Source organism: Schistocerca gregaria, chromosome 8 (genome assembly GCF_023897955.1).
Source record: "Schistocerca gregaria isolate iqSchGreg1 chromosome 8, iqSchGreg1.2, whole genome shotgun sequence".
Classification (NCBI taxonomy): Eukaryota; Metazoa; Arthropoda; class Insecta; order Orthoptera; family Acrididae; genus Schistocerca; species Schistocerca gregaria.
This window is the reverse complement of record NC_064927.1, coordinates 290390635-290403427: the sequence shown is the minus strand read 5'-3', so window position 1 is coordinate 290403427 and position 12793 is coordinate 290390635. Positions and strand designations below refer to the sequence as shown.

Here is a 12793-nt window from a genome sequence, read left to right as displayed (position 1 = left end):
AAGGTACTTCAGTCCAAACTTAGATTTTCCCTACTCTCTTACTTCTTGCTTTCTCGATAAATCAGTAAGCCATGCTGTTCAGTATTCCTTGTATTTTACAACACAGTTCAACTTATTATGCACTCCCATACAAGCACTGACTCACATCCGTACCTCATGTTTTAAATTTCTACAGCTCTTAAGATTGAAGTTAAAAATATAAGTGAAATAAGTGAACTCAGATCTGATAGATAAATTATATTGTTTCTTTAAGAGCTGAATACATTTAGCTTAATGTTACTTGCTGTTACTGGCCATATAGTAAAAACATTTTTTTAAAATTAATAAGTGACTAAGTATTCATAGCTTTTTAGTACCACTTTGAAGAAAGTTATATCATTGGATAAATCAAAGGGAGAGCAAATATGCAATTATTTAAAGCTGTTTGTTGACTATGTGACTACTGCTCTTTGACTGCTTATTTTGAGCGTGCAGGCAATCGCATTTGAGACTGTGATTGCTGGATGTAGCCAACATGTGGCTCAACTCCTAATGAGTATTTCGTACAGTAATATTATGAGAGTGGTTCGGTAAGTCTGGCGAATTTCTGTGAAAGAATGGAATAATGCACTATGGCATCCAGTTGAGGTCGCCACAAAGGAAACTATTGACAACATCCATGATGTGATAATGCAAGACCACCAAATGAAACTATAGGCATCTCAACTGAGTGCGAGTATAATATCCTGTATGGAGATTTGGCTACAAAGAGGATGTGTGAGACTTGGGTACTGCAAATGCTCACAGCTGAACAAAAGTGCATTTCAACAGTATGTCTGGTAATCACAATCTGAAAGACCTTTTGTGACTGATTTGTGACTGTTGATGAAACCTGGATCCATCATTGCATACCAAAGTAAAAACAGTGGTCAAAATGATGGCCATTGGCTGGTGAAAGTGCATTGAAGAAGGCAAAGACCAATTTATCAGCTGGTAAAGTTAGGGCAACTGTTTTATGGGATTCTCAAGAAAAAATCCTCATAGATTAACTGGGAAAAGGCTGAAGCATAACTGGACCCTATTATGCTTCATTATTGGATTATCTGAAACTTTGATTGGCTGAAAAAAGGCCAAGGTTAACATGCAAAAAAACGTGTTCTTTCACCAGGATAATGCACTATCTCACTCATCAGCAGTAACACTGGTGAAAATGTCTGAATTGAGCTTTGAATTGGTTCCTCCGCCACCCTATTCACCAGATTTAGCTCCAAATGACTTCTTCCTGCTCTCTAACTTGAAACTTTGTCAAATGAGGAAGTGATAGTTGCGGTCACTGAAGGATCTCTGGACTAAGTGCGTATATCTCAGAGGAGAATATGTTGAGAAGTAAGGTGACAAGTAAAAAAAAGAAAAAAATTCTTTCTTTTTTTACCAAACTTGTTGAACCACCCTCGCATGTTCATTTGCTTACCCAGTCAAGAGAGGACAGCACAGGTTTTATACTTCTGTAGAACCCATTGTGAGACAAATACCAAATCCCAAGCTGAGGCCAAATATTTTTCTTCCAGTTTTGTGTAGATGATTGTTGGTGCATCCCATTATAAGTGAACATAATTTTACATATAAATTACATGAGCCAATAAGGCATTTTTAATAGAGCTCTTGAAATATCTGTATGTTTTTTATATGTTTGCTACATAGTTTAACAATTACAAAGTGTAATTAATGTTGCATGCAGCTGGGTCTCTTCTTGCTTCCTGTTGATCATAACTATAACTAGTAAACCTGATCCTCTTCGAGTGGTCTATGTGCATCAAGCACTAATGATTGGCAAGTTATGTATGTTGTACATGGTTGCCACATTCTTAATAATGCTGATGGCCCCAAGTCTCATTGGGGGAAGGGGGGGGGGGGGAGATAACTTCTAATCAAACTGCAAAAATTATCCATAATATGCACAGCCCCCAGTTATTTATTTAGCTATGTTCTAAGTTGAATCTACAGATGACAAACCAATTTCATTACTGGTTTACACTACAACGCTACAATAAGTCGCAGGAGGCCGATTGTTGCCTTATTCGCTACAGAAACTTGGGAGAACTGGTTTAGGGATTGGGATTGGAAGATAGACAGGTGTATTCAGTATGGCAGAAATTAATTTGCCCAAAAATTAGTAAATAAAGCTGTATTGCATAACTTTCATAGTATCCTTTGTACATGTAGTTATACTGCTTCTTTAATCACCCTACAAAAACGATAGCATAAACTGGAGAAAGGTACCTTCATAAAGCTTTCGTTCAAGGAAGCCATGTTGAGGCTGATTAAAAAGATAAGCACGGTTTTCCTGTCTATAATTCTTGTTGTCTTTTATTTTACCTTTCCTTTTAAGCTGGCCAAACTATAAGTGAAAGTTTAAATGCTTCACATAGTGTTCTAAGTACCTAAGCTCATTTGCATAGCATTCTGTTCATGCTTTCATCACTCAGCAATTTACATTCCATGATTAGACTTGAGCCGTAAATTTTGTCCATAGTTACATCTAAGTAAAAGTTTGTAGCGAAATGTAAAAGAACTTCTCAAGAGAAACCATGTTACTTTAATGGTTACATTACTGAAAGATCTCAAGTGGTCTACCCAGTCTGTATGTTAGGTGATGTAATATTTTCATAAATGAATTTACTATCATTATTGATTAAAAATTCTGCATTCTGACTGCCAGATCAGAGTAACCATGTATGTCTTTGTTGATGTAGACTTTTTCTCCTTCTGCAGATTCTTCTGTGCTGGAAGGTAAAAAGGTCTCTCTCAACCAATAAATTATGTAGAGATCTCTTTCTTTAACATTCATATATTGACCGATTCCTTACAGTACTCAAGCAACTAATACAATACTTTCTGACAAACAAGCTGTGTCAATTACAATTTCATTTGATATTAATTGAGATTCATTCCATTTCTGCTGTTCTTTTTGATTGTCAGAGCAGTTCTGCTTCCACGAAGAGCACCATACCTCCAAGACAGAACCCGGTAACACGGAATAGACTGCCCAAATGGCAGGTACTGCGACATGTAGTAAGAGTACTATTGTCTTCCCAACTTGTAGATACCCTGTATCCATCCACTCCAGAATAAATTCAAATAAAGAAAACAAACTTCTGAACAGCATACCACACTAGCTCATTAATTAAATAAAACTTTTATGGTGACGATTCATTTGTTTGATAGATGCCACACAACATATCACTTCCCCTATGTGATATGTTACACTACAGATTATTCATACTTTTTGTTTTTCAACAGGCTTTGCATGATTTGGGTCTCCTGTACGCATCCAGAAATCCTGCAGCAGGCCATGCAAATTGCACTACAGGACCAAATGGAAACCCCACAAGTGCTGTTGTGACAGCAGCTGAGTGGAACTCTCAACCTGGTATGATGCAGGTAAAGTTTAATTGTCACCCTCATAAACTCAAGTAAACACAATGAAAAATTGCAGCACCACAGTAAGTTTACACCAATAATAAACAACATACAAACATGATATGGCTACTGGTACTAGTATTCACGAGAAATCTGGAATGTATAAATTAAGACGTGAATCCTACTGAAAGTCCTGCATTAAGCAAACAGGTAGGACAGTTTAAGACTATATTTGAAGAAACTGATATACTTCATCCTTACAGTCTAAGTCAAGAGGGCAGTTTTTCTTTTTCAGAAAAAAGTTCTAATCGTGCTGCAGATCTGCAATGCGGCATTGATGAAAGCAGTCTCAGACAGTGGTAACTGTAAAAAGACAAATTCTTTGAATGTGGACAATATTATGCTCTTGAAGTAATTTAAAACGAGTTTGTTAAGGAACAACATGAGAAATGTCTGCCTGTGAATGCTGAAATTTTAAAAATTAAGGCAGTTGAAAGTGCTCAAGTGCAAAAAAGGAATAATTTTAAGCTTGGACACAACTGTAGTAGTCTTTTTTTTGACACACCGAGTTTTTCAGTCTGGAAGTGAACTTCACTTTGCAGCAACTACTGAAAAATTATCAAGAAAACTTGTGGAATTTCAGTGCTTTGTAATAAGGTGGCACACTGATAACCAATACTTTCTTGGCCAGATAGGGGATGCTGATCAAACTTCCGTATATTTTGACATGCCGTCAGATTGTACAGTTTAAAGTTAAATGACAGAAATACAAGGGCTGTTCAATAAAGAATGATCATAATTTTTTTACGGTCATAATTATGATAGTCTGTTAGCTTAATGTGCAACAAACATGCCATAGTACTTTCATTGTTGGGACTCCTGGTTCCTGCCGTTAGCTTAATGTGCAACAAACACACCATAGTACTTTCATTGTTGGGACTCCTGGTTCCCACCTGTGAGAGGCAGACAGTATCACCTACCGCCGCAATGGGGTAACACATGAACAACAGTTTGCGGCTTTGAAATTCTGCTTTTGTCTCAAATCTTCAGCTGAGACCTATCCAATGTTACAGGAGGCCTATGGAGAGTCTGTTCTTCCCTACAGCACAGCTCGAAGGTGGTTTAAAGAAGGGCAACAATCAAAGGAAGGTGGACCCAGTTAGTGTTCTTGTGGAAGAAATCATGAACACTGTTGCTGTCATTGTGAGAGAGGATTAACGAATTACCTCAAGATCACTTTTTGAAATACTGAACATTTCATTGAGTGTCACCCACACATTGTTGACAGAAAAATAACATGACAGGTGTTTGCGTGCGATGGCTTCCAAAACTGTTGAATCCCAAATAGGAGGGCATTCTCATGCAGATCTGCTTGCAGTTGAAGTTGATGTTAGAGGAAGATCCAGAGTTTCTTTCAAATGTAATCACTGCTGATGAAACTTGGCTACATCATTTTGATCCTGAGTGCAAACAGCAAAGCTCAGTGTGGAAATCTCCCTTGTAACCAACCTGCAAAAAAGCAAAAGTGGTTGCTTCTGCTGGGAAAGTTATGGTCATCTTATTATTTGATACTCACGGAATGGCTTATCAGCATGTTGTACCTGCACACACATCAGTAACTGGAAAATACTACAGGGTTGACCTGAAAACATTGCAAGTCCATCAATATTTCCATGATGCAGTCTGGATGTTATACCACGATAATGCGCGGCCATATATTGCCAATATTGTAGCTGGGCCATATATTGCCAATGTTGTTGTTGAATATCTCGCAAAAATCAAAGTGAGGAGCATCCCTCACCTTTTCTATAGTTCGGATCAGATTTAGCCCCATGTGACTTTTGTCTATTCCCTAACATGAAGAAATGCCTTCATGGGAGGCATTATCTATCAGTGAAGGCTGCAGAGGTGATTTTGAAGGACCTTTCAAAAAATGGTTTCCAGCATGTATTTGAAGACTGGCAGAAACGCTGGGACAAGTGCATCACATTCATAGGAGACTACTTTGAGAAGGACCATCAAAATTATGAGGATGAGTAAAGTTATGTTGTCAAAAAAAATTTTTATCATTCTTTATTGAACAGCCCTCATAAACTACTGCAATAAAAGTAAACAGAGCAACCATAATTCATGTATACAAATGCAGGGTGTACATAAAGTCCAGGAACACTTTCAGTTATTTATTGCACAAGAACTAAACATTGTACAGATATCATACATATTGTATTTTGAAGAGAAACGCTGAAACATGTTTTTACAAACATTTGATATCTGAACCATGAGTGACCCAGCTGACGTCAATACATTAATCAAATTCGTGCCATGCCTGTCCCAGCATGGCGTTGTTGACTGTGGCAGTTGCTTCCTGTATTCTCCCCGGAGCTCTGCTACATCACGTGGTAGATCTCCAATGTGTCCCCACAGAAAAAAGTCACATGGAGTGAGAGCTGGTGATTGGGGCGGGGGATTTCATGAAACAGCTGTCGCTTTCTGTAACACGGCTGATCCATCAATGTGGCAGCTCCGTGTTCAGGTACCCATGAACTTCACGATGGAAATGGGGTGGAGCTGAAAGATGAACTTAGAGTCCAATTGCATTTGAGGCATCAACCATTGCTGCTACATGTCCGAGTAGGAATATCCAGCGACAGTGCTCCCAGTGAAGAAGAATGGCCTGTAGAGTTTTCGACATGACAAGGCACAAAAAACATTTGCTTTCGGGGAATCACGCTCAAATTCAGTGCACTCGTGTGGATTCTTTGTACCCCAGATTCGACAGTTATGCCTGTTCACTCTCCCATTAGTGTGAAAAGTGGCTTCGTTGCTAAACATTAAGTGATCAAAAATGCCATCCCCATCCTCATTCAGTTGTTGCAACTGCAAACAAAACTCAAAATGCTTGTCTTTGTTATTGTCATTGAGCTTCTGTACTAGCTCCAATTTGAATGGTTTCAAATACAGCTTCTGTTGCAGGACTTTCCACACTGTGATTGGAGCCATTTTGAGTTCACCGGATGGACAATACACTTATTTCTTTGCCCTCCTTATGAATGTCTCTCGTACGTGCTCCACATTCACTTCACTCACACTGGGACGTCTGCTTTTCTTTGCCAGGCACAAGGAATCTGTTGTAATGAATTTTTTGTACCAGTGGTGAACGGCCTTCCTTGCTGGTGGCTTCTTACCATACTTGGTTCTAAATATTTGTTGCACAGCTGTAGCACACTTGTTTTTGTCGAACTTCAATACACAGAAAGCTCACTCCGCACCTGAAGTCACCGTGTTTGCAACTAGCATTAACTATTGGCAAATTACCAAACTTCAAAAAGACATATGTGTGATATCTGTACAATGTTTGGTTCAGGTGCAATAAATAATTGAAAGTGTTCCTGGACTTTATGTACACCCTGTATTGTTTGAACAGCTCCATTTTCAAATGAAATGCGATTCCTTTAAACCTTAGATTATGATCAGTTTGATTAGTACACCTGTGAACAACACAAGCTGCATTTTTGATGAAACAACTGCGTGCGCGTGTGCACACTGTTCCATTTCTTTACTGGTTATTTGGGTCACTCTGGCAAAATTTTGGCCAACCAAGCACTGTTGTTGCTCCAGGTAACCACTTCACTTGGTTGGGCTATACAATGACTTCAGTATTTTTTTTACACAGCGCAATTTTCGAGGAGTGAGAGGGGAAAAAATGTAATACAAATTTTTGCATTTAGTATAAATTGCCATACATCTGCGCTAGAAAAAGTATCTGTTGACATTTTGTAAGTAACAATGCTGCTTGTAATGCATATTACTTTGAATAATGCAGAATTTGACATTAATGTTGCAGGAATATAGTTGGCGAAATGCTGGTGTGACACAGATGGATGTGTACATTGATTGTTACCGTAAACCACATGTATCACGGCTACCTGGTGTCTGGGATGAAAATCGAGCAGGATTACTGGCCCTGCTGTCTGCTCCACTCATATCTGGACTGTCTGGTATATTTTATTTCTTTTAAAATGTGGAACATGTTCTTGCTGAGAAACTCTTATTACAGTTAGTGCAGCAAATGTTTAGAGAATCTTGTGGTAGGTGAACAGGCTACTGATTATTGAAGGTATCAGCTCATTGCAGCGATATTAGTGTTAATTTTTTTTTTTTATTTTATGTCTATTGTCACAATCTTGTAGGTCCTCAGACTACCGGTTTTGGTCAGCGATGACCATCTTCAGATCTGTTTTATGTTCATTGCTGACTGAAACTTGTAGTATGAGGACCTACAAGTTTGTGGCCATAGACGTGAAATAAAATAAATTTACTCTACATTTTCAGATCACTGTTCCATTCACAACCATGTTGCAGCTCGTGAAAATAGTGTTAATTACAAGTCAAAAACATAAAATGTTTAAGAATGTAAATTTAAGCATAAAATCACATGTTATGTTTTAACTTTACAAATACTTCAGCAGCATAGGAGACCACTCACCAAAAAGTGTCATCGCATCATGCGTCATCATAAGAGATACACAGAAAAGAAAGAATACTTGCTATGTAGTGCTGGCTGGGTGCATAATGCTAGGATTGCAATGCAGCAGGTGGACAAAGGCGGGGTGGGCCTTTTTTTTTTTTTTTTTTTTTCAGGTGAATTAATTGGGTGGAGCGGGGGGGGGGGGCAGGAAGAGTGGTTGGGGGGAGGGGGGTAGCAAGTAGCTTGGAGGCAGGCAAGAGTTTGTTGGTTAGGAATGCATGTGGTATGGGTGGAAGCTGCATAGTGTAGGCATGTGTGTATTGGTGTCAGAGCTAATGAGGAGCAATGCACAATGAAGGTGATGTGGAGACATGAATTGGGAGGGTATGGCAGATCAGAGTAGGGGAAACTGTTGGATGAAGGCTCTGGGTTAACAGAGGAGGTTACAGGAGTGAAGGATGTGTTGCAAGGATAACTCTCATCTGCATAGTTCAGAGGAACTGGAAGCTGCCCAGCTGCATGTTGTGCCACTGGGTGGTCAACTATGTTTCATTCTGATGGACAGCTGGTTTGGTGTCATATAAACATAAAAAGCTGTTCAGTGATTGAAACAGAACTGGTGTAGGACATTGCTGCTTTCACAGATGGCCCAGTTACTGACGGGGTAGAATAAGCCTGTGACAGGACTGTATTTGGTGGTGTCAGAGCATGGACTAGGCAGGTCTTGCACAGGGTCGTCTACAGGGATATGTGCCCTATGTTACTATCTCACTGTTTCAATCCACTGTGTCTGTCCTATATTGTCCATCTGCATCTTTTCATTCAGTTTCTCTCTCGCCTTTGTTGCACAAACACTTCACCAGTTCTGATCAACATGGTTGTGCGAAACTTTTGTGACATGCTGTAGTATCGATCACAGCCATTACGACATACTATTTTACAAACTGACCATCCACCAGATCACATTTAGAGCAACTAACCACCACAATTCATTTATGAATCCATCCACTACTTGTCAAACATTGCTCATGTCAGAATTTTATTCTTTCTTTTTTCTTTCCATGCATATTGACAACTTATGTGCAATCAAATAACTTCATGTGAAGAATTATCCTGTTGGCCTCAATGCACTCTTTTGCTGTTTTCCTAGTGCCACCCTAGCCCAAATAGACGCATCAGCATCCATGCAGGACAGCATCCCTTTCCCCAGTTAAAACCCAGTCCCTGACCTGTTCCTCAAATGCTGCTTATTCTATGAAAACCACAGCTCTCCAATGTACTAACCATAAAAATTCCAATTTTTGTATCCATCCCCTCCTTTCATAATGATTTCCACCTTTTCACATACCACTAAACCAGGTTGTACAGAAACTCATCTCCAAGGCATAGGCTTCCCAAAACACCTCTGCTCTCTCTGTAAGATAATATTGCTATGCATTCCTAATCACATACACCATATCTACAAAACTGAAACCATTGCCCCATGACACCTGGAAGAGCTTTGCAGACACCACCTCCACAAATTGTCCATCCTGTTAACATCCTATCCCACCTTGGAGCACCACTATCCAGCAACACCCATCAGACTCACAGTGAACACCCTCAACTTCTCATGACCACACTTAGCTGACCTTTTCAATTTGCCGCAACCTCCCAAACCTCTACAAAATCCAGAACCCAAACAAACCCAAAACACTGTTGTCAACCTTTTGGCCAAAAGCTTCAATATCACAGAAGTTCCAGTCATTTCCAAAGGCCTCACTGTCAACCCCACACAAAAGTTTAATCATGTTGGACTTGTCAAAAGACCTAACTCCTTCTTCCGATGCCTACATTTAAACACTTCTTTGTCACAAATCCCTACAACCAGAGCCAACCTAATCTCAACATTGAATCTTGCCTCTCCCAGTCTACGCCACCATCCAACCATGACCCTCCACCCCCACCTACATAACCACTTCCTGGTCACCTTCCAGGAATTCCTTACCTCTAACTTGACCTCATCATTCTTCCCCACTAACCACCAACAGCACCTACATTTTTACAGCTGTCATCCTTCCATGCTAAAAAATTCCCTGCCATACACCTTGGTGTCCTGGTGATGGCTTATCTGCAGCAAGAACTCCATTGCACAGTATGTTGGAGGTCTCACGCAGGCCTTCACAGACAGGCACTATCCCTCAGACATAGCTTGCAAACAGATTCTCTGCGCCATATCCCCACATACCCCTAATCCCCCATCCCCTCCTCCCACAAAGAATCAGCTGCAAACGAGCACCCACCTCATCACCCAGTATCATCATGGAATGGAGCAGCGAACCATATTCTTTGCCAGGGCTTTGATTATCTTTCATCATGTTCTCATATGAGGGACATCCTACTTAAATTACTTTCCACCCCTCCCAAAGTGGTGCTTCATCACACACCTAACCTACATAATATCCTAGTCCAACCTGATGCCACTCCTACTCTCAGCTGCTTGTCCTAGGGATTATATCCCTCTGGTAGAGCCAGATGCAAACATGCCCAGTCCACCCTCCCAGCACTTCGTACTCCAGTCCCTAACCAATCAAAGGCTGGGCCACCTGTAAGAGCAGCCATGTCATACACCAAATCTGCTGCACTCAATGCACAGGTTTCTATTACTGTATGACAACAAACCAGCTGCCTACCAGAAAGACTGTCCACCATCAAACTGTGCCCATGAACAATGTGATGAGCCATTGGCACAAAATGCAGCTGAGCTCAAAATCCTCAGTTTCAGTGGTTGCCTGACAATGTGGGTGATCTGGATCCTTCCCTCCTCTACCAGTTCCTCTGAACCACACAGATGGGAATTATCCGCGCAACACATCTGTTGCTCCGCTGCAACTCTCTCTGTTAACCAACTATTTCCACACCCTCCACCCAACAGTTTTCCCTTCCTCTGTTCTCCCTCCCCTTCCCAATTCATGAGTCTATGTCACCTTCATTGTGAGCCACTCCCCACTGGCTCTGACATTCATGTCCACATGGCTAGCCTGTGAACCTGACACCTGTCCCACCTACATTCCTAGCCAGCGGGCCTGCTGTCTTCCTCCAAATCATTAGCTACCCAACCCAACTCCTCTTCCTGACTCCTGCCTGTCTTCCCCTCTATCCACTCCACCCCACCTTAGTCCAGCTCCTGAACTGCAATTCCAGATCGTGCTATGGAGGAGCAATATGTGTACTCTAGCTTGAAATTGTTTATTCCAAAAGCTAGATAGTTTTCTTTCTTTTTTCTGTGTTTTCTCAAGGACTCAGCACTTCTGCTTTTCGACGAGTGGCCTCCATCACTCCTAAAATATTTGCATTCTCACAGAACTTTCCTACTATAATTATGTTTTAACTTCACTCTTTATGTTACACACACTTCTAATATTTCAGCTAAGGCACTTCTGGTAGCTTGCTGATCATAGTCACTCACTTCATTGACTTCTGTGAGATGTAACAATCCTATGCCATTCTCAGTGTCTGTCTTCTGTTTTCTCTCTTTCGCACTGCTCCTTTCCGCCCAGTGATACCCATCAGTCTGCACTCTGAGGTCACCTACTTCTTGATAATCCAGTGGTGTGGAGAATTCCATCTTCCTGTCATACATCTGACTGATTATTCTACCATTCTGAAAACATAGCCTGCCCATTCAATTGTCTTGCTTTTGCATTGATCACTACCAAGGGCTCATCCAGCTAGTTTAAGCAGTTCTTCATTGGATCTCCAAACCTGTGTGTGTGTGTTGCTTGCTCTGTCTTTTTTTCCCCCTGTATATCATATTTGAAGACAGAGAGCTGGTGATCATCTCTCTGTGTGGAGATTTTTAATTTGTTACTCTTACACTGGTTTTTGATGAAAGGGTAGATGTGTGACATTAAAGGGTTTGGTTTTGGTTCCTATTCTAAAAACATTACAGATTTACAAGGCCCGTGTTCAAGTATGTAGTGTCAGTCAGTGCCATTCATTGTTGATCTTCTTAGAATAATATTCTATTTGATACACTGAACAATAAGTTCTGTGTCATGATGGGAGATGTCTGACAACCATGAGCCATTGACACTTTGGACCTATTATTTACAGCCTCAACAAATCAATTATATGAATCAACCTTTAAATTCAGCTGGTACCTGGATACTGGTATAAGGATGTGATTGTCCTTATTTCAGTTTCCTCCATCAGAACTGCATAATTTTCCATTTCACTGAAAACAGTTTGTATGATTTGCATACTTGGTTGAACATTGATGGCACTTCCATATTTGCATTGGGTCAGTAGCTAATTGCTGTACATTTATTTTCGCTGCAAACATATTATAGCTTCTGTAAGACTCTTGTATGTGCAGTACTGGCAGAGATATTCCATTGTTTCCCTTTTTGGTGTTGACATCAAAATTGAAAGAAGAAATATTAAAATAATTGTATATCTTCTTTGAGCACAATCATTGCCTCAGGTGATTTTGGAAACCCATAGAAAACTTAATCAGAATGAGCTAACAAGAATTTATAGCTGCTCCTCCTGACTGCCATGCAAGCCAGATCGATAAATGTGAACGCACTACAACCTTGCTGGAGCTATTATTTTTCATTCACTGTTAATGATAATTCTTTTTCTGCTTATGGCGAGGATATATATTACAAAATAAAACCATCACACTCTTTTATAAGCGCAGTTATCAGAGATATTTTAGTAAATTGATTTAACATAACTGAATAATTGTAATGTTCTTTGCTTATGACCAACATAACCTCACATGCTTTTACAAGGTTGCCTCAGTGCAGAACAATATGAGCAGGCTTCGGCGTTTTTAAGCAATTTCTGAGTACCATGTACAGCAAGCCCTAAGACAGGACAGAATGTATTTCATTTTCAGTAAAGAACAAAGAGTTATGCGTTAATCCATACTTTTTTAAT

The 12793-nt window shown here is 40.1% G+C and overlaps 1 protein-coding gene across 1 annotated transcript in view; it reads left to right on the top strand.

The window, feature by feature from the left end:
• LOC126285149 (carboxypeptidase D-like) overlaps positions 1–12793 on the top strand; it is a 225740-nt gene that overhangs the window by 197313 nt on the left and 15634 nt on the right. The window contains exons 23-24 of the mRNA XM_049984464.1: positions 3280–3420; positions 7244–7397. Of these exons, the coding sequence (XP_049840421.1) occupies positions 3280–3420; positions 7244–7397 (295 nt within the window). The remainder of the gene's footprint in view (positions 1–3279; positions 3421–7243; positions 7398–12793) is intronic.